At 40.5% G+C, this 26,235-nt stretch overlaps 3 protein-coding genes across 3 annotated transcripts; 1 reads left to right on the forward strand and 2 right to left on the reverse strand.

Annotated features, from left to right (window-relative positions):
- Window positions 1–74: 74 nt before the first annotated feature.
- LOC115018690 (RING finger protein 145-like) lies at window positions 75–14,031 on the reverse strand. Its single transcript, XM_029447843.1, has 12 exons — window positions 13,853–14,031; window positions 10,293–10,544; window positions 8,592–8,700; window positions 8,135–8,226; window positions 7,144–7,379; window positions 6,788–6,963; window positions 6,452–6,592; window positions 6,158–6,340; window positions 5,717–5,864; window positions 5,312–5,434; window positions 4,947–5,180; window positions 75–4,550 (listed from the first exon to the last, which is right to left on the reverse strand). Exons 2-12 carry the CDS (start codon window positions 10,474–10,476, stop codon window positions 3,861–3,863), a joined length of 2,316 nt encoding a protein of 771 aa, XP_029303703.1. The 5' UTR covers window positions 10,477–10,544; window positions 13,853–14,031; the 3' UTR covers window positions 75–3,860.
- Window positions 14,032–15,490: 1,459 nt separating this feature from the next.
- Window positions 15,491–20,798, forward strand: ublcp1 (ubiquitin-like domain containing CTD phosphatase 1). The gene is made up of 11 exons (XM_029447364.1): window positions 15,491–15,632; window positions 15,964–16,250; window positions 16,666–16,757; window positions 17,172–17,257; window positions 17,366–17,481; window positions 17,668–17,766; window positions 18,070–18,107; window positions 18,329–18,427; window positions 18,589–18,705; window positions 18,884–19,011; window positions 19,156–20,798. The coding sequence occupies exons 2-11, from the start codon at window positions 16,097–16,099 to the stop codon at window positions 19,181–19,183; spliced, it is 957 nt and encodes a 318-aa protein (XP_029303224.1). The 5' UTR covers window positions 15,491–15,632; window positions 15,964–16,096; the 3' UTR covers window positions 19,184–20,798.
- A 110-nt stretch (window positions 20,799–20,908) lies between these two features.
- il12bb (interleukin 12B, b) lies at window positions 20,909–25,084 on the reverse strand. Its single transcript, XM_029448488.1, has 9 exons — window positions 24,994–25,084; window positions 24,078–24,165; window positions 23,851–23,952; window positions 23,459–23,638; window positions 22,545–22,650; window positions 22,246–22,415; window positions 21,574–21,734; window positions 21,349–21,467; window positions 20,909–21,218 (listed from the first exon to the last, which is right to left on the reverse strand). Exons 2-9 carry the CDS (start codon window positions 24,163–24,165, stop codon window positions 21,182–21,184), a joined length of 963 nt encoding a protein of 320 aa, XP_029304348.1. The 5' UTR covers window positions 24,994–25,084; the 3' UTR covers window positions 20,909–21,181.
- Between the last annotated feature and the right edge of the window lie 1,151 nt (window positions 25,085–26,235).

The following is a 26,235-nucleotide window of genomic DNA, read 5'->3' on the forward strand; positions in this document are numbered from 1 at the left end:
ACTAAAGTGCTAAACTACTGCACTATTTTGGTACATACAATTACATAATATATGAAATTCAAATAAAATAAAGGTCCAGAATGGATGGTTCATTTTATTTCTGACATTCAATTTTTGTAAAATAACCAAGGCAATGTCAGGCAGAAAGTCCAAAACCAACCGTGGAGCATTTTAACGGAATACAACTTGCATTCAGAGTCAGGTTTTACAGAGCAGGTCTTAAATGTGTGTGTGGAAAAACTAAAATCAGACAAAACAACTAATTAAACAAAAAGTTGTCGGGCGTCTCAGCCCTGAAGATTATCAACTAACATCTGTTCGTCAGAGGCAATAGTATTAGACAGCAGTGAGGTTTTTTTTCTAAAATGCATTCAGAAAAAAAAAAAACAATGTGATGAGAGCGCTCCGTGGCAGCTACAGATTCCATTACAATATTTGCTTACATTTTCAGCGTTATAAAGTAACGTTTTTGCAAAGTACTGTGATAAATTGAGCTTCAAAAACATCTGGATTTCAGATGGGAGACGGACTTCAGCTATCATATGTATATGTATGTATCATAGGTATTCATATTACTCTTGGTTACTCCATTCAATTCAATGGAGGTAATTTCAAATGACTACACATCAACTGTTTCAGAATAAGAAATAATTGGGACATTTAGATCACATTGGCTTGTTTCTTTTGTGTTATTTTACCAGCAAGTCAATCAAGAGCAATGATATAAATATAATTTGTTTTAACTGACGTGGATTGATGGCAAACGTACTGTTTTACAATCTAAACAAACACTAGAGCTCACAGCTGACCGGAGGAGCTGCTATGTAAAGATAAATGCTGCTCAACATGTAGCGCAGCGGTGAAGGGTGATGCATGTGTTTGGCACAAGAGCTCACGGACAACTTGCCTAAACATTCATTGCTGCTTTTTATATGAAGTCAAACCCACAAGCTGAATGCAAATAACGCATTTAAAGATTGAAACGCTGAGTTTTATAATATGTATTTTCCAAAAAGCTTTCTTTGATTATTAGATGATTATGTTGTATACTCTTAAGATTGCATTAAAACATTTGATGTTAAATCCCAGACAGTATGAAAAGAGAAGTCACAGTTCATAGCCTGGAGATTGAACTAATACCTGCAATTTCTCCAACATGGAGTATAAACTGAGCAAATACATCTGGAATCAACAGCTGACAGGCTTCTCTGCCCGTTACTTATCACATAATACTGCACTGCAAAAATCACATACAGTTGCCAATGACAGTTCTCATCTTGACATTTTGTCGCGCAGGTGATCGCTCTGCTTTACACAGTTCAAATGCTCCACATTGAATTTTTTTTTTTAAATCTTTGTAACCATTTCAAGTGCTTTGTTTTACATCAAAGTAGAAGGAATGGAGCTGATAATAAAAATGAGAATGAGTCGTTCAAGAATACAGAAAAGTCCTTATGTTCACCTTTTAGTGGAACATGTGCAAAATACATCAAACTTTTCATCTCTTAATAAAAAAAAAAGAAACAGTTAAACAGCGTTGGCCCGGTTTGATCCTACATTGATTATGTATTCATTCTCAGCCCTGCGGCCAACGCTTTCCAATGTCAACAATTAAGTCATTCATAGTAATAAGACCTTAAGTTATAGTGGTAGTAAGTAATACAGTTGAGGGTTAACTAGTGCATCTCCTGTCCGTCGGCGTCGTGCTGATCCCACTCCTAACAGTAGAGGGCACTAGAGTGATCACACCAGCTTAAAAACGCGTCATACAGAGCGGAGAAGCAGCAACACTGGCTGGTCTCACAGATCAGAAGGCTTGGTTTCCCTCAAAGCTTCTTAGCCACAAGTTTGTCTTTGTTCACAGGCATGTAAAGTAACAAAGAACATCAAACCACTAGGAAGCTTTGGAGAAACCAAGCCCTAATCTTATTTATATATCAACAATCCTCTGGTTTAATATAGATGCCGTACAGAGCAACGTTTATATACATTACACACTAACAGATTGGGCTGTTTCCTCGTACACAAACACATCAGAGGGTATTTGGTTGCTGACAGCAACAAAACAGCTTTGGAGCGTTGCTAGTATAAATGACATTAGTGCAAATGCAACCCCCCCACCCCAAAAAGAAAAAGAAAAATTGCAAAGAAATAAAAACAATTGGTAGCAAGGTTAGAGCACATTGGAGACAAACGAATAAATGCTGTGGTAACAGTGGCAGCGTGCAAGCTCTACATATAAGCGTGCATCAGGACTCAGCATTCTCAAGTTTTAGTCTCATTCAGACTCTCCAACACACACACACACACTTCTCCCCGTCCGGCCCCGTTTACTAAGCACAGATGCAGACCGAGAGAGTGTGCGGGCGAGCATGTGTGAAAAAAAAAATATCTTTCTTATCAAACGGCTCAATTTGCTGGTAGTAACATTTCATGGAGTGACTGAGCAGCAGGAGGATAATGATGGTCTTAGAAAACACAGGGTGCTTTGAAGTGATTGGTTTATAAAGGAGGTGGATGGAGCAAGGTGATTGGCCCCTGCTATGAAAGAGTCTCAACAATCGCTTGCTCGCTCGTTGACAAACTTTGGAAGGACTGGTTTAATGCGTTTGTAGAATCAGCTGAGCTCGGGAAGATGAGCGGATGAGTACCATGAACGAAGTAAACCCAACGACAACAAAGTGTGGGCTCCTTGTCGGCTCGGTGGGCGAATTTACACACATTCTCACAATGCTGAAGGTTCAAATACAAACTGTGGCCTCTGTCGTGTGTTATCTCCCTTCTCTGTTTTTCTCTCCCTTGTTTTCAGTCCGTCTGCACTGCGGGCTGTCCAATAAAGCAGTAATGTAAAAACTATCTTAAAAATAACATCTCTTAACAGTTATACAAAAGTTTGGCGGTGAGGAGTAGAACTGTTTTTGCTGGGACCAGCCTAACAAGTTTGATTCATATATTGAAGCTGTATCATGGAGAAGACTTGACACATGAAATGAATTCGTTCTTCCATGTGAACCCTTTGATTTGTTCACACTGTAACACTTAAATAGACCACACTATGTATCCTCTTGCTTAGCACCGGGCTTCAGGTCACGTGACGGCCTCAAGAAACAACATTCGGTCTCTGTTAATGCTCAGTGTATTCATGAATACACTACGGTCATCCAACAGTGAAAACCAAAACTCTTTATCGAATCGATGGAGAAATCTGTAGACTCTATGAAGCTTTATGACTTCATCACGGTTTAAAACGCAACCATCATTTATCTCTAACCTATCGAGGCTCTCTTTGCCTCTGACCCCTTCCTCGTTGGATCATGGCACAGACAGGACAACGAAGAAAACCCAAATACTATGAAATGCACAGCGATGAAAAGAGAAGCTGCACAAACAAAGGCATGATGGGAGCAACCATCACATGAAATGAGAAGGACATAAGCATTGTTTTAGAAAGGTCATCATGTGTCCAATATAAATGTCAAAAGCTGTGATCTAAGTATTTCAGTTTCATTCAGGATTTCACATTTCATGGACTTGATGTAGAACTAGAGATAAGATTACTGCTTTCCCCTTTTTGGTTTGAATGGAAAATTAAAATCATTGTTGGCATGAAAGTTAAACTCATCATGGAAACACATTTCGACAAACTGTTCCAAGACAATTGCCTAAAATAAATTGTGAAGTTTGAATCATCCATCTTTCTTTCAATGCTCTCTCAAAATGGAAAGGTTTGGAATTGAATGTCTGACATGATGGGATAGCCAACAGCAGATGTAGAATATAGGCAGAATATTGGAAGATGGAGTATTTAGATTGTGTGTTTATATGTGCATGCACGTGTGTCGTGTGTGTTACGATGGGGCTCAGAGGCTGCGAGGAGGAGGCGACTGTTCCTCAGAAGGGGAAGTGAGCTGGTCAAGCTGTGACGACGGACCAGCAGGTGACTCCTGGCTGTCCAATAGGAAGCCTGGGTTTAGGTGAGGGCCGGGCTCAGCAGGGCTCACCTCTGTCTGGGCCAGTGAGGAGGAGGTTTGGGAGAAAGATGGAGGAGAGGGGTGCGTGTCCAATGTGTCAGAGGAAGAGGAGGAAGACGAAGAAGGATGATCTGTGAGCAACTGGTTCTGAGATTCAGTCACAAGTGGGGAAGGAAAAGAAGAAGAAGATGATGATAATGATGATAAAGGAGTCTTGGCCAGGTGCTGGGGAGTAGAGGGCACACCGGAGGAGGAGGAGGAGGAGGAGGAGGAGGAGGAGGAGGAGGAGGCGGTTTCTCCAGCTGACATGGCAGATCCACTACCTCCCTCCTGCTCTCCTGTTCCTTCCTCCTTCCCACCATCTGGAAGAGCGTTATCGTTCTGCTGCTTATGGGCTGTGGCTTCTTCCTGGCCTGCAGGGCTCTGATTGGCTGCAGGGGCTTCTTGGTTGGTGGTTGGTGATTGGCTCTTGAGTTGTGAGTGACAGAGGGGGCATGTCTCCTGGACATAAAGCCATTTCTTCAGACAGCCAGCGTGGAAGAAATGACTGCATGGAGTGATCACAGCATTGTTCATGTCCTGGAAGGAATGAGCACACAAAGGCTGTGTTATGTTTCCGTTGACATTTCATTTGTTTCAAAAACCACTTTGCTCTATGCAGGGTTGTTCTAAAAAACAAAAACAAACAATGTATATACATCACTTTTGATAACTAGAATTGTGCGGCGGGGTCTGTATCTGCAGAGATCTGCGTAACTGTCCTATAACAAAACGTTTTATTCCTCTGATTCTCTGCTAACGTGGTTCCCTGGAGAAGGAGGAGGGGCCAACTATGAATGATGTGTTTACAAACAGCTACCGACAAATCCTGCATAATACGCCTTGAACATGTATCAAATCAAATTTCACATTAGCCGAGCCTGAAATGTATTCTTGGCCATGTACTGAACGCAAACACACAAAACCAGTTCCTACCTGGTAGCAGATAGCACAGATGTCGTTGTACTGTTCCAGCTGTGTGCTGCTGGCTGTGGGGAGGCTTTTGATCTTGTTTACAGCATCTCTCCTGAGCAGGAAGCTCTGCCAGCCCAGCTGGGCTCTAAGCCAGACGTTATAATACGAGTGGACCAGGATGATGGTGCTGCCCATCACACTCCACTCCCCAAATACAGTCTCCGACACGCCGTAGCACACCACACACACCGCAACCTGGCAGGGGAGAAAAATCAGCAACATGCCATAGAAGCATTATCGTTTGTCAACAATGCCGCTGCATTTGGTCACATGCTGCCTTCTCGTTAGTGCTTCCTCACATTACTGTATTACTGTTTGTCACTCACCATGAACTCCAGCAATCTGTACGTCCCGTTGACACAGTAGATAACTTCATCCATGTTCTCCACTGGAGCCTTTTGAAACTCCTCCACCATGAAGAGAATGTAGATCAGCAGAGTGCCGAGGACCTGGGGGTGACGGAGGAGAGTGTCTCAGCATTTTGATGTAATTCAATTCAATAATTAAACACAAATTACAGATGGTTTAGGATCCTCAGGCACAGTGCGTAACGCATGAGTTTTAGAGACAGGATTTCTATTATCTTCTGTCTCTATAAATTGAGACAAATTAAGTGCAATTACAGCTATTGCAATTTATTGTTCTAAAACATTCAAACATAAAAAAGTCCAAGAGGTGTGTGAGTACCTTTAATAGCATGTGCATGCTCTGAGTGTGTCGGCTTGTGTTACCTGCAGTGACGTGAGGATGGAGGAGGAGATGATGATGAGTAGCCAGAAGTCCATGTGGAAGAACTGACAGATCATATAGGCCATGTAGGCTGGAAATATCAGCAGGAACAGACACAGTGAGACTGCTCTGAAGTGTTTCCACAAACTCCTGAAGGACAGACAGAGGAGGGAGCAAAAGAGAAGACGTTCAGCTTCATCTGTACCAACATGGGCATCTTGCTTTCACACATTCTGGGTACTTTTCTCATTTTCCAAAGCATTGCCTACCTTTCGGGGTAGTGGTAATAAATAAATGTCTAGTTTTGACCTTTAACTGTGTTGCCAAAATACAGAGTTGGCACTTTTGTTTAAAAGTGAGGATTATAAATCAGCAAAAAGATACAACTAAAATGAAATAACTTATTTTCTTTTTAAACAAGATGTATGGTAAATGTATTTTACTTGTCTCTTGATGCTCCCAGGGCCAGGACTATGGGGTCAGCTATCTCCAGCATGGACTGCAGGATGGAAGCTACAACAATGAAGAGGATGATGGAGAGGAGGAAGGCTCGGTGGATGACTTGAAGCTCGATGAGGCCAGTCTGGACAGCGAGGATCAGCAGGGTGATGCCTTCTGTCATCCCTCTGCACAGACGGACAGGAAACAAACATGTTAAGTGATTAAAAGTATAGACACATACCAACAGACACCCTCAACAAACCCACACACACGTGCAGACATATGCACTGACTGACCTGTGCATGGTGTTGTCATTCATAAAGGCTCTGTAACCTTGCAGGTAGAACTTGCAGAGTGTGAGAACTCCCAGAGCAATGAAGGAGACGGTGAAAACCAGACCCAGCAGGGAGTACGGTGTACTGCAACATTCTGCAATACTGAGGACATGGGGGGAGGAGTAGGAAGAAGGAGATGAAAGAATAGTTACAAGACAAGGCAAATAAAAAACAAAACAGAAAAGCCATTTTATATTCCAACACCACCATAACCTGCAAATATACAAAACACACTCTAAAGACTGTGATGTACAACCTGTGATGCCCCACACAGTCGGACCTGTGGTATGATCCTACCTGGTAAGAAAGAGGAAAAGGAGCCTCTCCCTTGAGGTAGGCTGGTCTCTGGAGCTGAAGTAGGAGTAGATCTGCAATGCGAACAGCAGTAGCCAGAAACACATGAAGAGAACTGGAAGTACCAGCTGGTTCCAAAGAGACATACCCAAAGCTAGCAGCCCGTATACTTCCACCACCTGGGGGACAGAGCGAGAGAGATACAGAGACGCAGAAGGAGAGGAGAGATGGAGGCAATTGGGACAAAGACAGAATAACATTAATATTAAATGTGATGAAATCTCTCAGGACTACTATGGCTGAACTCCTAATATAAAAAAGAAAGCTTGCAACATCAGGCCATATAACTAGGTTATTACCTGAGCCAGCTCCCTGTAGGCTGTCTTGGCCAGGTTGTATGGTACCAACAAATTGGATGCCAGGAAGTAAATGACCTCCAGGCCTGTGAAGATCATGGAGAACTTATTGATGAAGACGATGGTCTCCAGTGGGACCAGGCACAGTCTGGCCACCAGAGGGAGAAGGTGAGCAGAGAAAAGCCAAATCCTCTTGGTCTGCATCACATATGAACATAGCGTACACACCACCAGCTGACCTGAAAGAAGATGAAACGGAATGAAGTCGAAAGACGATGCACGGTACACACGTACACAAACCACTTGGACATTTAGCAGCTCTGATCCCTCCCCCCCCCACTCTCTCTGCAGCAGTATATCTTTGTCACTGTAACTATGTTATTTTCGCTTTCTGAGGCTTTCACTGTGCAGTGTGATCAGCACTGAGTGTGATCTATTTATAGCACAGGAGACTCCATATCTACTCTCCAGTAAGATGAAACCAGGACCTATGGATCCAGGAACATAGCAACTCGTAACATTTTCAATTCAACATGGACCAGCTTTCACAGTACTAATGGTAGAAGTGGATGATCAGTGAGATTTATGTCAAGAGCAGCCAGGTGATATGACCTTAAAGAGATGCTTTTTAATATAGCCGGGCAATTTGCAGCAACTCCCGTAAGAGGTCAGTGCCTTCTATATGAAGGATGGATTTTCGCTGTAACAGAAACGTGGGTTTAAGTTTCGTATATTGCAGTACTATAAGTGACAGAAGATCTATGTAATTCTTTTTTCAATACTTTTTTAAGACTGTGCAGATGACTGGGAAACCACAAAGGAGAGGGGAAAAGAGAGCTCAAAATAAAATAGAGCCAGAGTATCCTGTGAGCTGAGAAATGAGCTGTTGAACTACGTCCAACCTGCCAATGCTTGGCTTTGTGAACGACGCATCTGTGCACCGTTATGTATACTCTGCAAGTGCGTCTATATGCATCCATGTGTAATATTATACCTATGAGTGCAGTGGTGAATCTGTTCATGGAGAGAGGTTCCAAGTAGACAGGCCCTTCATGGCCAGACTCCAGTTCACTGCGGACATAATCCCTGACAAAGAGAGGTCAAAATGCTCAATTTACAAGGAAATCTATTGAGTCTTGTTATATACCACTGACCTATAGCTCAACACAAATATTTCTAGAGACTCAACTTAGCTAGCACAAGGAACACTCAGCAGCTATTGATATATTTGAAATTTGATTATTCACCTAAACATTATACAGTACAGTGAAAGCTTACAAATCTAAATATGACAACAAGCATAAGCAACAGTATGTCAGATAAACAGTATGCGTATCTGACAGAATATACCTAGCCACATTTGAAAAGTCACGGTCTACATTAGACACGGAAATAATGTCTCTGTGTGTGTGTGTGTGTGTGTGTGCGTGCGAGAGAGTGTGTGTGTGTACCTTGAGACTTGGTGACCAGCAAACAGCAGCAAGGCCGTAAGGACATACAGGTAGAGTTTAACCAGGTGCTGACGAGGCAGAGTCAGGAGCACCAAGCTCAGGATGTAACCTGCGATGTAATCAAACATGAAGACAAGCACAAACAGACACGCGCACGTACAACCGGTAAGAGACAATCGACAGAAACAGCATCAAGTAAAAGAAGAAGTGATAATACATGCCATATAAAAAGCATCTCTGCTGCTTCCTGTTTGACCATACTATCTTTTCAACACATAAGTGATATACTTAGGTGTGTGTGTAAAATAGGTTTCTATGTGATTGCATGGAGACATCTTTGATAGTGAATCAAACAGTCACTGTGGTCAATGGGCTTATCGCACAACAATCTACTTTCTAAAAACAGTGCCCAAAAAACTCCTCAGTGCATAGCAACAGTTACTCTCTCCCTTTTATTTATTCGTCTGTCCAGCCACAGCGCTCATCAGCACATACCAAGCCTATTGGCTCATTAACTGCAGCAAAGTCTGACTGCAAACACTCACAGAGAAAGCTCAACACTGTGCTCGTCGGTTTTCTTTTAGCTAGGTCAAATCACAGTCTGACCATCAGACTTTGCTGAGTCAACTTCACATCACTGTTTCTGTCTTTCAGTGCTCCTGTGTCACTGGAATACCTGACCGTCTCCCCGTGTTGCAGAGACCTTGTTTTATATATTCATAATCTGACTCAAGGGTCTTTCCCGTGTCATTTCTTCCATCACATGCTTAACCGCAGGTAAGAATGACCAACGCTACACTTGTAAACATGTTTACTGGATAACATTTAAGTGGACATTTCAAATGACAAAACTGGCAACTATCCAGTTAAACTTCAATCCTGGAATTGGCCAACCAAACATTAAGAAAAATTGGAAAACAGTTCAGTGATGATGAAGGTTGGCATTCTCACAAATAATTTTTCTTTGTTATTTTTCCTGTTTTCTTGCGCCATGTAAATCTTTTGCTTCTGTCTGACAGAGCTACCTACACGTATGACACACACTAATTCTGACTGGCACAGCTGACTCACAATGTCACAAATACTGCACAGCTGGAGGAGGAAACCTGGTTTCAGGCGGCATCCATCTTTTTTTATTTTACCAACAGATAAATCAGATAGTTTTGGTCGCACTCCACTTGTCTCCATGCCAAACCATCCCTCCCTCCCGACCGTCCTGAAATCACTACAACGCAGAGCCTCGTGGCTTACTGCCTACCACCATGTGTGAGCATTCTAAAACTGACCAGCGCAAGGTACAGAAGGCTGACTTTGATGAATAGAAAAAAAAGAAAAGAAACCATGCAAATCCAACCAAGAGAGGTAACATTGTGACTGTTGGCTCTCCACCTACTGATAAAGCCAGCGGAACAGGAGTCACTTGAGTTGATAGCCCAGTCAAAGTCCCCACAAAACACCTACCATAGGTCATGTTAACTTAACTGATAACATTGACAGGCCAGTAGTTACACCTCATTACACGTGTTACATTATGAAATGTGTAAAACTCTATTTTGTGCAGACAGCGCAAAGCATTTGTGTAATGCGTTTGTTTTACACTAATCCTCTAGGAAGTGTTAATACAGGGGGAATGTGTTTGTACTGGAACAGGCTTTGTGTCACGTGTGCGTGAGTGTGTGTGCGTGTGACACCAACACTGACCTACGTAGTGCAGGTAGAGTGCCAGGTATTTGTACTGGAAAAGGGGGTTGTTGGAGAGGCTGGAGCGTTGGATCTTCTGGAAGAAGGAGCTGACGTCCCAGCGGTACAGGACATCCAGCAGCATGATGCTGGGAACACGCAGACCCACATTGAGCACCGACTCTACACGGTCCTTCACTGCCATGGTCTCAGCTTATCCTCGGATCGGCAGGCAGAACTGACCACTAAGACGGGATGTTAAGAGTGGATGCACTGCAGAGAAAGAGGGAAAATGCACAAAAAGATGTTTAACAGGATGCGCGGGGGATACTAAGCAGTTACAGTTTATGAGAGCAAAAAGATGAAAAGTCAACCGGCAGAAAAAAGTAGGACGACTGAGGTGGGGAGTGAAGAGAGGTCACAGGGAGGTAGAGAGAGACAGATACAGGAAGTGCAGAAGGAAGCCGGAGATATAAAACAGCTATGTCATCCACGGGGCAACCGTGAAGTGCACACACCAACTGCTAAGTATTTTATGACACAAAAGTATTTTTATTGTGGCTGGCAGTAGAACTAAACCTACCCAACAACAGCCAATGTTTTCCTGCATCTAGCAGGTGGGTAATGTTAAATCCACACCTTTATAACAATAATTATCCATAACACTAAATGGGTTTAGTGGTATCTTTTGTATATGTCACTGTTTGTTTTGGTATTACAAGTTAGTGCTGAAACCCACAGTATGAGTGGCAATATGCCGTTGAAATTATTATCTGTAAAACATTAACAAAACGCTGTCTTGCTGCTTCCCCAATGTTTTTGTACTGTCAGGTGGGGGCAGGTAACAAAATCAAACTACTGCCACTAAATTACTGGCAGATACAACAGTGTTGACAGTCTTCCTACCTTCACTTTTGTGTGTTATGTTCCCATCTGCTAAATGTAGAAAAAACAATCCATGGAAACATTGTTCTAGTCCCAAAAGTGAGATTATATACAGTACATTACATTACATAAAGGCTTGTTGGCATGGAAATGGGTAGGTGAACAACTGCTTCACCCACATTTACAGTCAAATCTATCAGTTTATAATCATTTCAAACTCAAGTTCATGCAAAGGAATTGAGGCTATTCTGTTTGCACAAAACTTTACATGAGCACTGCACACGCAACTAAAAAATAAACTATGTGGGAACACTTCCAGGTGTTTTTATGCAGGTGCAACTTCACGGCAGGTTTGATAAATTAGGCGCACTTGCAAAATCTGCTTGTTCACATACAAAGTATGCTTAGTCAGTTTTTCACACACTGTTCTGTTTATATTCACAGCATACATTTATTTTATGTTTTACAACAGTCTAGTTGTAGGCAATGTGGGTTACTGTATGTGATATTTTATATCACAATAGTTATATACAAGGACATTTTTAGAAAGAAAACATTTATTTACAAAACAGATCAAATATCTAAAATAAATACTATAATATGTCTATCTTTATATGACATCACCAAACTTCAACACTGTATATGCATGTACTCAAAGAGCAAATATTTATTTTCCCCCATGTTTTCTTATTGGCTTACTTCTCTGTGACTATGTATACAGTGAAAGACATATTTCATATGTATCAACCAAAATGTAATAGTGCCAGCTGTATGTGAACTCATATATGTTACTTCCCACGTTGTTTAACTACTTATTGTGTTGGAGTCATCAGCAATCAAAAAACATAGACCACTAATTCAAAAGAGTTTCAACTGATGCGTCAAAGTCAAAGTAACTAGCTAATCAATAAAATGTAAACTGTAAAGCAAACACACTCAATATAATCACTGTTTCCCATGTAAATTAAAGCTTGGGTAGGTAACATTGGAGAAGCCAGCAAGAGTAAGCTAAACTAATTTAAATGATCCAAGTGAAAAACCCAGCCAATTGTTGCGAACTTTTTTCCAATGAAAGCAGGAGGCAGCACTAACCCCAAAAGTTGCTAAATCTATCAAGAAAGTCGCCATGTTGGCAACACTGACAACCCGTCCCTTCATGCCTCCTTAGAATTAACATAATTAAATGATGTAACATGTGATAATTTTTCCTTTTTTAGTCAGAGCATTTGATTTATTGATTGCTGTTGGGATGTAAGGGGTATTTGAACAAATATAACAAAAACGTTTCTAAAATGCATTGCCACTTTAGCTTTAACCCTTAAAGGGGATGAAAAGCTCTTATGGGGCTTAACAGTTACTCCAAGGCTATTAGAGTTTATTGTTACTGTCAGGTTAAGTTAAGAACCTGCTGCAGTTTCAAACTGTCCACGACAAACCAGATCTGTCCTCTTTTTGTAGACTTAAGGACCTCCAATAAATAAATCATTGCTAACCAAGGAACTTGTTATAAAGTCAAAGTACCACAAAGGGAAATCTGAGGCGGCCTTTTTCCTAACTTAGTTGAAAGAACTCTGACTCAAAACAGAGGAGCTCTTGAAGTCTTTTCGGACATGCATTTTCAACCCTGCAAGTTAGGTACTGCAAAAGGCCATTTCACAGGCCGGATTGAAGCTCACTGGGGATGCTACTTGCAAAATAAGAAACCGAAACTATCCTTGGTTGCTCAACACACGTTGCTCACAGAAGAACAACGTTTGATCATTTCACCTCAACTTCCGGTGTGGCACTTAAAAGACACGTTTCCAATCACTTCATGATGCCAATAGCAGAGTTTCCATCAATTAATAGTACTGCATCCCATGACAAGACCCTAATAACTTACATAACTTTGAATTCACCACAACTATCACTGGCCAGAGAGAGATCACTTCGCAGAATCCGATCTTATATAACGCGAGGTCTACCACTGTATTTTTATCTGTCGTAATCCATTAACAGCTACATGGTGTGGTTGGATTTAGTCTAAATGGGTGTATTTATACATGGTGTGGTTGGATTTAGTCTAAATGGTTGCTAAACATAAACATCGGCACTACAAACGTTATGGACGAGTGAGTGCTGCATCGATTGTGGTACGCCATGAACTTTAGTAACCCCTCCGTCTCGACGGACGAAAGAAATGTCTTCGCTACCCCGTAAAAGACTGCAACACTTTGCTAACTAGAGGCTGGTTTGTATGTGGCGGTATAATATAGGACTGCCAAAGCAAATTCACGGCTTCGGTTTCTCCAGGTGTGAAGTTGGTAATATATCTATAACTGTGTACGTGCTGTGTAGGGATCATGAGCTGCATCGAGCAGGCAGCAGGCAGAGTGCCAACAATTCAAGCTAACGTAGTCAGCTAGCATCGCTGTCTGTTAGCTACTGTCAACAATAAAGCTCACTTCAATACAACGGAAAATAGAAACATAACCGCGTTAGCTTGGTTCTAACGCTACTATTTTAGACACCAGCGTTCATACTAATTCAAATAAAAGCGGATATCGTTATCTTAAACCGTTTGAAGATTAGCACAAACTGTTTTCCCCTAGCCATTACCGTTAAGTCCAACAGTAGCATAGCTAGCAAGCAGATTGATATATCCTGAGCTAGCTATGGCGACAATCCCAAGACTAATAAGAAAAAATAGAGCTTACATTTTAAGGACGATGTTCGCAATATGTACAACTGTTTCGGGATACTTTTCGGGTCGGATATCGACCATTTTAACTTGGCACCGCCCGAGTTAACGGTCCTCTCGATGGAAGTGCCTCAAACTCAAAGGATGCGGCCGATCCGCTCATCTCACCTAGCAGCCATTACCCCGAAGTACCGAGGAGGACATAACGAGCATGCGCAATACAGTCTGTCCCGTTGCATATTTTGGCTCTTACTTGTTATACCAACACTGGACAGTACAGATAGTTTTGCCCATACGTAATGCACTTGTGTCTCCTTTATGAGGCATTATTGTACTTACTAGGCCTGGATATTTACAAAGTATTCGCTTCTGTTTATCATGAATGTGATCAAGTTTAGAGTTTGGATGGGAGGCTCGAGGGCAGTAACGTGGCTGTTAGTGTTGAGTTATGTTCAATGCAAAGGGCATTGAGATATTGTCACTGTTTTTGTGATATTGTTTTTATTTACTGTATGTAATATAAATGTAAATATGTGTTCATTAAACTTTATATTTTAATAGGGGCCACAGGTACAGGAGTAATAATAACTAATGGGAATCCAAATAAACACTAAACACTAAAGGGACTAGACATTTAGATAGTAAAAGTGGGGTTTTATTGGTGGATGGGATGCTCTGCTGTCATGTTAAAGCATTGTAATAAAACATTATTACATACCAGTAAATTTAACCGCACGTAAAATATGCCCCCATTTCATTCACTGAACTAAAGGTGATATAAAGTGCAACAACACACAACAATCACAATTCAAATTACTTAATTTCACCAGGTTAATACACTTTGTATCACTGCTACTGTACAGGGAGCACAGGGTACATATTAAAAACAATAAATAAAACATACCAAATTTTAATAAGCCTCTGCACAGTCTGTCAATGTTCTGGTGCACAGATTTGTAATTCAGTGGTATCTCACAATAATTTATGTGCAAAATGCATTTTCTATAAAAGTACTACTGGATCTATATGCAGGTTGCAGAGGTCGTCAGTGGCAGCTCAAGTACTGTACTCAAGTATCATTTTGAAGTACTTGTACTTTACTTGAGTATTTACATTTTATGTTCTTTTATACTTCTACTCCAATACATATTGTGAGCCAATATTGTAGGCCACTTTTTACTGATCTACATTTATGTAATCACTTTAGTTAGCCTACTAGTTACTTATCAACCTCAGTTAATACAAATCAACTAATAACTGATGATATATTATTATCATAGGTTACGCTACCCAGCAGTGATTATATCTAGCTCCACATTAATCAGCTGCAACATAAGGTGGTGAACATATTAATGCATCACTAATTATTATCCATTAATATGATATATATATTTCTGAAATGGGCCATTCTGCATAATGAATACTTTTAATTGTATATTTTGTAGTTATACTTATGCACTTCTACTTAAGTAATACTTTGAACGCATTACTTTGACTTGTAACAGAGTATTTTTACACTGTTGTAACCTGTTATTTTTTCCTTTCTTGTCTTTATAAAATTACATTTAAGGATGAAGTCAGTGGAAAACGATTTTATGTTAATCTATTGAAATATGGTCACTATGGCAACGAAGCTTTTTTTTTTTTCCGCGACGTCACTACCGGCATGATTCGAGATGCCAGGATGTGCGCCGCTCGATGAATGAAAATGAACGGCAAACTTAATTCATTCATTCAACTTTTCGACGAAATTTGACAGTGTTTGCCAAGCATTACATGTTCGCTTGCTCTACCAGGTAAGGATACCCAAACCGTGTAGCGTAGTCAGCTAATGCTAGCTAGTTTGCTCATTACCTCGCGTGTTTACATTGTTGCTAGTCAGTGTTAGCCATCTCTTGCTAAAAATATCAACATCAGGGAATGTCAAAGTATCTGCTCCGATTTAGGTAGCATTTGGCCGGTGTGTCTTGAATTAGCCAGCCAAAACAACACATGCTTAACACTAGGAATGTCATGTTTTGTTCTCTGTATTTCATTATTAGCTACTTTTTATGTTTTGCTCAAGCAACTGCCAGTTACAGTGTGGCATCCTGACACCTGTCCTTGTTACTTTCCCCTCTCTGCAAGGTGTACGTGTGCATGTGTGTTACTGTAGCTGGAAATAATTTTGCTTGAAAGTGTGTGCACTCGTTTGTGCGCCTGCATACCCAACTCCAGCTGCAGTCAAGTGTGTTTATGTGTGTGAAGAGTCCTGTGTGCCATGTCAGTATCAGTGATCATAAAGTGGGGAGGTCAGGAGTACTCCATCAGTTCTTTGTCTGAGGAGGACACAGTGATGGACCTGAAACAGTCCATAAAGACCTTGACTGGGGTGCTGCCAGAGAGACAGAAACTACTGGGACTCAAGGTCAAAGGTGAGTTGTCCCAAGTGCTTTATACCTGAGGGGGCCTCTGTGAATGATGCTATATGATATCCAAAACAAGTGGACAAAATATCAAGACTTTATTTTCCATAGTTTTTTTGCATTATTGTTAATTATATGTAAGAAACTTCTCTCCTAAGTGAAATAAGCTTCTGATCAAATAAATCCACCACTACATCTCCCCAGGCGTTAGCTGTGTTAATTCACATTCATACCAAGCTGATGTTTTACATGTGAAAACATGTCCATTTCTATGTCTTGTACCTGTTTGAGTGTCAATTTGCACCACCTGACTGCAGTCTATAAATTATTTCTATTTTCATTTTATGTGTTTTTTTAACTTTTTTAGCTAAATGAGTATCCCTATTCTACTATTGTTTTTTCTCTATGTCATTCCTGCCTCCAGGTAAACCTGCAGAGGATGAGGTGAAGCTGGGTTCACTGAAGCTGAAGCCTAACACTAAGATCATGATGATGGGTACCAGAGAGGAGAGCCTGGTAGGTGGCGGGGTGATAGAGAAATGAACTGACTCCAAATATATTTGTATGACTAGTTGTAGCTGCTATGTGCCTGAGTGACAAGCTAATTGTCAGTTCAACCAAACATGATAGTTGATGAAAGAGTAACATGATAAGCATGTTCTCTTACTCGTTATTTAAGCCTGTGGGTCACTAACTATCTTTAATCAAATGATCCATAAGTGTTTTGTTAGGTAACGATCCTGCTAGCTGTTGACTACAGTGTTGTCATTTTGATATAACTTGCCAATTGGATGGTTTGTTCTCTGACATCTTAAGTCTTAATATTTATTTTACTAACTGTGTTGTGTTTGAGGATGGGATGATGTAGAATCGCCCCTTGGCTGACTGGTACACTTTAACTGTGCATGTGTTTTGTTTTGTTTTGTGCAGGAAGAGGTTTTAGCCCCTCCCCCAGAGAACGATGACGTAGTCAATGATTTTGACATCGAGGAGGAGGTCATTGAAGTGGAGAACAGGTCAGATATTTGTCTGTGGTTGTAAGAAAGTAAGATTACATATGTGAGATGGCGTGAGTAAATATATCTGTGGTTGTCTGAGAAACAAATGCTGTTCTCTGTCAGCAGAGAGGAGAATCTGGCTAAGATTGCCCGCAGAGTGAAAGACTATAAGGTGGAGGAGATGAACTCTCCCAGAGAAGGCAAGGGGCTTCTGGTACTGGATGTGGACTACACACTGTTCGGTGAGTTACAGTGACACCAACATTTGTCAGATTTGACAGATTGATCTCTATTTAGCTCACTCCTTCTGTAATGATAGTCAGTCGAGCATATACATTATTTACAACATATATAACCATCACTGTTTGTATAGTTGCTAGCTAATCTAGGACATTATGTATTTATGTCTGCATCTTGTGTGTGTGAAGATCACAAGTCATGTGCAGAAACGGGTCAAGAGCTGATGAGACCGTACCTTCACGAGTTCCTGACGTCAGCCTACGAGGACTATGACATTGTTATCTGGTGTATGTATCTTCTCTTCTCTTCTCTCAGTCTTATTTGGGCTAAATGGCATGCTTCACTGTTGATGAATTGGAGAATGTAGTTAAAATATGTATGACTGCATTTCTTGGAACATGCAACAATAACAGTTTTTAAATGATTTACTTTGTATTTATTGGACATGTACCGGGCTTCTAAGCCACTGAATGTCCTCAGTACTTTTCAACTAAGTACACATCTTATGACTATTTGTTGTTTTTGAGTTCTTCTGTGTGCTGGTACCCAGCGGTCTTCCCACATCTTACACATATGCTTTTTATCCGTAGCTGCTACAAGTATGAAGTGGATTGATGCCAAAATGAAAGTAAATATTCCACTTGTTGTGTTCTTTGTTTGTGTTGTTGCTCAAGCTGCGTTACTGTACTGTATCTTTTTCTGCCAAAAGGTGGCAGTGTTAATCAATTTAACCCTGTGTGTGTGTGTGTGTGTGTGTGTGTGTGTGTGTGTGTGTGTGTGTGTGTGTGTGTGTGTGTGTGTGTGTGTGTGTGTGTGTGTGTGTGTGTGTGTGTGTGTGTGTGTGTGTAGGAGCTGGGAGTGACAGACAACCCTAACTACAAGATTACGTTCATGCTGGACAGCGCAGCAATGATCACGGTACATACCCCTAAGAGAGGGGTTGTGGAGGTTGGTACACACACTGCTGCAGTTTCACATGTTACTGATGCAAACAAATCTTTCACAGCAGAAGAAAGCATTTATATTTAGTTGTTGTGTCGCTTTTTCTTCTTTTGTTTACATCTCGATTAGGGATTATGCTTTTATTTGTGCTGTGTCCGTGTATCCAGGTGAAGCCCCTGGGTGTGATATGGGGGAAGTACGGAGATTTTTACAACAGAAAGAACACCATAATGTTTGACGACATCGGACGAAACTTCCTCATGAACCCACAGAACGGACTAAAGGTAGGCGGTCAGCATTATCGTCTTTAGAACCTCAACTCTTCTATTATTTTCAGCATTATGCAGATGTTTTGCTGAATTTTAGTGTGTGTGTGTGTGTGTGTGTGTGTGTGTGTGTGTGTGTGTGTGTGTGTGTGTGTGTGTGTGTGTGTGTGTGTGTGTGTGTGTGTGTGTGTGTTAGATCCGACCCTTCATGAAGGCCCATCTTAACAGAGAGAAGGACAGGGAGCTCTATAAACTGGCTCAGTACCTCAAAGAAATCGCCAAGCTTGACGACTTCAGTGGACTCAACCACAAACACTGGGAGAGGTAGACACACACATAAACACTACTAACAGTTTCATAATATTAGTGACATAACGCATGCTTGTACAACCTGTTAGAACTTCCTTTATACAATAAAATAATAAAGAAAACAAATATGCAAACACCTAAAAATACCTGTGTGTGTAGGTACCTATCTAAGAGGCAGCACCACTGAGGAGGGACTGCATCCTCGGCAAAGACTCGGGCTGGACACTACCACCCCATCATCCAGTTCACACACACACACAACACACACACACACACACTCACACTTGGCTAATACAAGCCCTTTGACACATAATGAAATCAAATCCAACACTAACCCTGCAGCCACCAACACTCAAAAGCTCAGGACTAAGATGGGCTTCCCAATTTATATATTTGCATGTTCTCTCCCAAATCACAATAATAACGGCAGTTGCCGCCCGTCTGTGTGGTGATCATAGAATAAACCTGTGTGGGTTAACAAAAACTACCCCTAGGTTTGAGGCCACATGCCACAATTCACCGTGACCCATGAACTTCTACATGTATATTTTTGAACACCTGGACATATTTGAGATCTTTTAAACCTGCTTGGCCTTACAGATGGGTTGAGTTTACAGCATTTTCACATTATAGGTAGTGTGAAGTTGCTCATCTTTCACTAAAAAGTAGGCATACTTTACTCTGACTATCAAGCCTCTCTGCTATACCAAGCAGCAACAACAAAAAAGCCGATACAAATGTAATTTCACAAAGGTTAAGGTCAATAAGTGGTGTCCTCCTGCCCTGTACGACGTTGAGTTGTTGCCTATTGCATACACCGAAGGGACTGAGAGTAACCTTCGAAAATCCAATATGCTTAAATAATCATGTTTGAGAAAGACGGATTGAAAATGATTGAATGTACAATTCAACAGGAAAGATTAAGTTTAACAAATATAATTTTGACTGTAGTACATCTGGGATGTTAATTATGTGCAAATGATATTGAGAGGAAGATAAATCTAAGTCCATGAGCATCTAACTGATGCGTGCAACCACACAATTTGACGTGCGATAATATGCAATAATCCTCAAACCTACAGTACCATTAACATCTTTGATATCCAGACGGGTTGTAGCGGAAATTGGTTCATCAAAAAAATCGACTTCTCGCGTTTTGATGGAAAAGTTGTTGCATGCAGGCGTCTCTGGACACAGGCCTGTGGGCTGCAGCAGGTCGTACACATACACATACTGTAGGCACGCCCATCAGGTTTCAATGGGTGTGTGTGCTTTGCCCATTGCTACATGCCAGCTCTGTTACACGCAAAGGATTGGAAGGATTTTTTTATGCAGAATTTATTAGTTAATTACTGTTTAGGTGAATTCAAATGTTGATGAACAAAGTGAAGACGAGTTATGGTGCTGAGAATGCAAGAAACTGACAGCACAAAATGTGCATTTTCTTTTGTTTTTGTTTTGATGGCTGCTTCATTAATGAAATTATTGTGTCTGTACTTATTGTCAATGTTGATTTTAAGTTATGGATGAAGAAGCAGAAGGATCGGGGGAAGGTGTGTCCCATCTCTATGAACAAGTAGCACCTGAAGCCCTTGGAAGCATCAGGGATGTGATTTATTTTCTTCTTCTGATTTTGTCAGGGTTACAGCTCTCTCCTTTTCATTTCTTGACATGATTTCTTGAGATCTGCCTTTTTGTGCTTTTCTGCATCACATCGCTGACATCCTGGCTGTAAATATGAGAATAAACCTTTTTTTTTGTACCTAAATTGCCTGAGTTGTTCATCGTTCCTTAAGTCATTAAAAATGAGTGGTCACAGAATATAATCTTTTTTTTTTATAATAATTACCACTGTGTTTGAAATGCATTTGAAATGTCATACAAAAAATGCCAAAAGTGCAGTAAATTAATATGTTCATTAATTTATTAAGAAAGTTTAAGAAACATTTAAGCAACAATTCTGCAAGGATAGTTAAATAAAGAGTTACAAAGGACAAAAATGAATGAGTTGTTGATTTCACTCATATTACAAATAAGCATTTTAACAATATACTGTAGTTCCAGAGAGACAACTAGTACTAATAAATAAAGGTATACATTGCATCGCTTAAAAACATGATAAAAAACGAGATGAAATAAATGTTTTCTTGCATCCTTTTGTTTTTCCCATCCTTTATGGCTGCAGTCAGGTGGAAGCGCAGCTCATAGTTTCTTTATCCACTCTGGAGACAGGAAAGGTTGGAGGGAAACAGTAAATCAATGTTGGTGGCATGACTCACGCAAATTACATGTTTGGTAACAACCCCCAGTTAAAACCGTTCTTACTCCCGATGGTCCAAGTAATATACTTACATGCATTGGTTCCAGTCGCTAAATGGGCCGTTGGTGAATTTGTCGTTTGCTCGCACACAGAAAACAAACTTCTTGGTTTTGACATTGACCTCATATTTGGTTTCCTGAGTCGTGTTTAGCTGCACAAGAGAAGAGACGACACATTAAAGACAAAGAAATGAATGTTCTCAGTAACTAAGTGTAACTTGAATATGATCTAGTGTCAATCGTGCATTTATTGATTACCGTTATGTTGTTTTCACTATCACAGTTAAATCCTTTTTTGACCACCTTGACATGGAACTGCAGGCCAAAGTAAGTACAGGGCTTCTCCCAGGATTCAGGGTATTCCCAGCTGAACACCCTCTCATTACTGATCTGCAGGTTTTGGACTTTTTCCGGCTTCACTGAATAGGGTGAGGAGGGAGAGGAATTAGGTGGAGAAGGGTGAAAAGGGAGTGTAACGGTACAGTGAGGAAGATGTGGCAGGATCGCAACAGTAGGTAAAACAAAAGGTCGGAGCGTCGGGAAGCTACTTTTTAAAGCTTTGCAAGGTACCAACAACTTCACCCTACACGAAGCTGAACTACAGCAAAGCTTACCGGGCGGAGAAATCTAATTTGGTTACCTAACGCTACTTAGAAAAAGTAGTTCAAACTACTTATGTATTACAGTACAAATGGTAAAATACATTTGTATGGCCCTAAATTGTTTGGAATTTCAGTAGTTCACTACACAACAAATAACCAAAAAGTTATTTACGGTAACTACTTGAATCACTACGCAAATATGAATAGTTTAACAACCAGCAAGATACTGCAAAATGTAGTTAAATGACCAGTTTAACATGTAGAAGAAGAGTGGATGGATGAAAATAAGGCCACAAACTGCAAATAACATTAAAATACAATCACTTACCAATGTCTCTCAGGTAGAAAACCTTAGTGTAGGCCTCGAGGAGAGCGGAGTTGTATATGTAGATGGTGATGGAGATGCTGTGCTGTTCCTCTTTGTATGGACAGTTGCTATCCTGGCAGTGAATCCCTGACCCATTAGCATCCAGCTCACAGGAAATATTTTCTGAATGACTAGATTGAAGAAAAAAAGTGGTTGTTACGATGTTATCTAGAACAGATACTCAATCTACTCGTGATTGAAATGAGTACAAAAAAAAAAGTTGGATGAGCGTTGTGTGAGAAATCATATTTTGTCCTCACCGTTCTGCCTTCACCAGGAGCACAGCGGCGTTCTGTCTGTACTGTGTTCTGGTCCAGGAGCAGTGGAAGGAGTCTCTATAGTTAGACGCTGAGCAGCTGATGTGACCTGGAGGAACAGAAACACAGTTAACACTCTGAGTCTGAGTCCCTCTCTTTGTGTTTAATGCTCTAGTGAAGAATTGATTTCATGTGTTGTGTTTCAGAGAGCTTTCTTTTGAAGGTCCCAGCATTTAAACATCAATAAATCATAGCAAGATACATTTCAGGTTGTCAGCTTCACACCATCTATATTTCACATTTTGTTTCCATCAAATCAGGCACAAAATCATTCCCAAACTGTTCCAACGCTTTTAGAGCTTTCACAGGTTTTTGCGAAATGTGAGACGTGGCACAAAAAACTATTTTAATTTCTTAAATGTCTTCAGTGAATCAAAGGAAAAACGTTTTTTTGTATCTGCTTTTGTGGAGTAGGAGCAACAAGTTTAGTGTTTTTAAGTTTCTTTTTTTGACAAGATGGTGATGGGTGTGTAACATAAAGCCTGCCCATTGTGTCAACCTTGGTGTGGTTTATGCCACATCAAAATATAATCATGAATTTAAAATAGACACTGTGCTCTCTGTCTGTTCCTTTTCCCCTCTTTCTGTTCATTTGCGTCTTCCATTCCCATTATCAGTCCACCTCTGCTGCTCCTTTCATCTAGTTTCTTTTGAAATGTGCCGCACTGTTCATCTTGTATTTGTGTTTTTGTTTTTGGACAACAGCTCTCTGTGGATTTGTTCCCCTTCTTATCTCCCTCTGCCACCATCTTCTTATCTAATCTCTTACCTTAACTCTTTATCTTTCTCTGTTTATCTTTTCTCTCAATGTACTTTCTTCTTCTCCTTCCTCACTCCCTCCATCTGTCTTATCTTACCCTCTTTATGGGATTTCTTTTCCAGTATGTAAGTCCTGTTGGCTGGATCTATTTGGATCAGGATCACAGTGTAGTTGAGGTATTCTCCGTCTGGGCTGAGGTGACAGGTGTAATTTCCTCCATCCAAATCCTTCACCAGCACCTTGACCTGGTTCCCCTGCAGATCTGGTATAATCTCGCCTACAACAACAACAACATAGTTAAATGTAACAATGATGCTTCAAAATGTCATAAAGAAAGAAACAGAGAAAAGAAATGGCCATCTAACTAAAGACGAGTTTAAGTTTAACAGAAAATGTCTTGTTTTTAAAGATGTAATAGTATCATGCAGGCACTGTGAAAAGTACCAGTCGTAGTAGAAGTATTACTACTAGTAGAAACAGTTGTATTACCGTCTTTCTTCCAAACCACAGGCTGGTTTTGATAAGCTTCTCCACAGCTCAGGGGAACATACTTTGTGGAGCTCACACCGTAAGGAACCCTCAGCACCAGAACTAGTTAAATCATAGACAAGAAACACACACACGTTCACACTTGAATCAACAGTAACTGCATAAGAGGCAAAGACACAAATGGAGAGAAAGAGGAATATTCGGTAGAGAAAGGAGGAGGTACCAACCATTATCCATTAGAGTCTCTATGTTTTCTTGGTCAGAGCTGGCGTAGCATAGCCCAGCATACAAGACCATAAGGAACAATACACGCATCTGGAAGAAAGGACAATAAGTGAGTATAGTACAAGGACTGGAACCAAATGTGTATCATTGATTTAAAGCCAGGCATATGTTTGGGGACAAACAGAGGAAAGTGTTCAGTTGCTTAAACCTCGATTGCTCGGCTTATTTTAATATCTTATGAGACTGAGACTCTTGTTCAATGATAATGATAATTCAATAACTAGAGACACAAGTTTTTTCACCAACAGGTTGTCGTATGTATGTCATACAACTGTAACAAGTTGTATCTTTCTTAGAGATTTATATTCCAAAAGATACAATAAAGTAAAATTAAATGCAGCGGGGTAGAATGTACAATACTTTTCTCTGTGTGTGTAGTGGATATGTATAAAGTCTCCCGAAATATTGTGTAAATATACAAGTTGTGACCAGTTCAACCACAATGCCTTTGCTGTATTTTAATATTCTTTTAGGGTGCGGAATCAAATCAAATCAAATTTATTTGTATAGTCCAATATCACAAATTATACATTTGTCTCAGTGTGCTTTACAGACTGTACAGGTTACGACACCCTCTGTCCTCAGACCCTCGCATCGCACAAGGAAAAACTTTGAAGAAAAGTTTGCCAGTAATTCATACAAGTACCTCTAAAGTGCATTTAGTTGCGATGATGCCGTAAAAACAAAAGTGTTTAAGTTATGACTTTTAGATATCACCTGTATTTTTGTATTTTTTAATACAAAACAATAAAATGAGTGTTTACCTCAGTATATTAAAATACATATCTAATGAATAAAGTGCAGGAGAGAAAAAAACAAACAGGAGAGATAAAATAAAATGAGTAAAGTAGATCTTACCTTGGCAACTGGACTTGACCCAACACTTTAAGAACAGATCTGATGAGGATGCCACAGAGGTGAGATGACTGTTCTGAGTGTGTGTTCAGCTTGTCTGCATGAACTCAGCGTGCTGTCGCTGTATTTATGTAGGACAGAAGCAGAAGGGACGAAACCCCCGGTGACACAAATAGAGGAACAGCCTTGTGTATCATACTCGGTGTTTGTATATTCGTGTGTGTGCGTGTGTGTGTGTGTGTGTGTGTGTGTGCGTGTGCGTGCGTGTGTGTGTGTGTGTGTGTGTGTGTGTGAATACAATGGCTGATGATGTGAGATCCTGATCTCGTTTATCGTTTATATTGGAAAAGGACAATTTTTATAAGTTAAGCAGCAAAAGAAACAGATCAGCATTATTTCTTCAGCCATCACACTTTATTTTCTCGCTCCTGACTCTTCAGTGTCGTGTTTTGTTCAGCCTGACGTGTGCAGTCATGAGGAAGAGGACACAATCTGAAGAGAAAAATCCAATTCATTCATTACTTTCCTACTTGTGAAATGTGTGCGTATGGTTGTGCAGCCACACTGACCATAGTTGAGGAAGTATGGGAGAACAAAAGAGATAGAAACCTCAAGGAAAGGGAACTGGAGAAGAAGTATGGTGGCGCCTCACTAAAGCTGTTACCGTGGAAAATGGTCATGACAGGTCTCAGAACAAGAACAAGAAATCCATTTAAGGCAATAGAGTTACTAGAATGAAATGGAAAAGTGTTTATTAAAAGTCACAAGATTGCTCTTTGAATAAGGTTTGTGAATTCATAGATTCAGTTTTATAAGTACGGTGCCACTTCACTGCTCCTTTGCACCAACTTTGATACCATACACTTGTCCCAAACTACAAACTTTTAAAAAAAACAGAACACTTTCAACACACATCCCCAAACAATCATGAAATTCACTCCTTAAAACCATACTGGAAAGTGACACATTTTCTCTTTTGGGATAGTAGGTCTCAAAACAGAAAAAAATAAGTTTAGACACCTCGATCAGGTATGATGTACAAAGGTATTTCCCACAATTGCAAGGAAACTATGAAGGCTGGAGATTGACCTAATAATTGATCCACTTCCTCTCTGCCCGTCACTTATGTACATCATGACCTTTCAGGTTTAAGAGCACGAAAATGTCCTTCCAATCTCCTTCTTCCTCTACATTATGTACTCAGGAGCTTAGTTTACACAGGTTTATGTGACTAATGGCAGATTG

Source organism: Cottoperca gobio, chromosome 14 (assembly GCF_900634415.1).
Source record: "Cottoperca gobio chromosome 14, fCotGob3.1, whole genome shotgun sequence".
Lineage (NCBI taxonomy): Eukaryota > Metazoa > Chordata > Actinopteri > Perciformes > Bovichtidae > Cottoperca > Cottoperca gobio.

Coding starts and splice junctions, on each gene's coding strand:
- LOC115018690 (XM_029447843.1), bottom strand. CDS start 10,476: ATGGCAGTGAAGGACCGTGTAGAGTCGGTGCTCAATGTGGGTCTGCGT. Junction 8,227..8,591: donor GCTGGTCACCAAGTCTCAAG/GTACACACACAC, acceptor TCTCTTTGTCAG/GGATTATGTCCGCAGTGAAC. Junction 5,181..5,311: donor ACAGATTGCTGGAGTTCATG/GTGAGTGACAAA, acceptor CTCCCCTGCCAG/GTTGCGGTGTGTGTGGTGTG.
- ublcp1 (XM_029447364.1), top strand. CDS start 16,097: ATGTCAGTATCAGTGATCATAAAGTGGGGAGGTCAGGAGTACTCCATC. Junction 16,251..16,665: donor ACTGGGACTCAAGGTCAAAG/GTGAGTTGTCCC, acceptor TCCTGCCTCCAG/GTAAACCTGCAGAGGATGAG. Junction 16,758..17,171: donor GTACCAGAGAGGAGAGCCTG/GTAGGTGGCGGG, acceptor TGTTTTGTGCAG/GAAGAGGTTTTAGCCCCTCC.
- il12bb (XM_029448488.1), bottom strand. CDS start 24,165: ATGCGTGTATTGTTCCTTATGGTCTTGTATGCTGGGCTATGCTACGCC. Junction 23,639..23,850: donor TGTGGTTTGGAAGAAAGACG/GTAATACAACTG, acceptor TTGTTGTTGTAG/GCGAGATTATACCAGATCTG. Junction 21,735..22,245: donor TTTCTACCTGAGAGACATTG/GTAAGTGATTGT, acceptor CACCCTATTCAG/TGAAGCCGGAAAAAGTCCAA.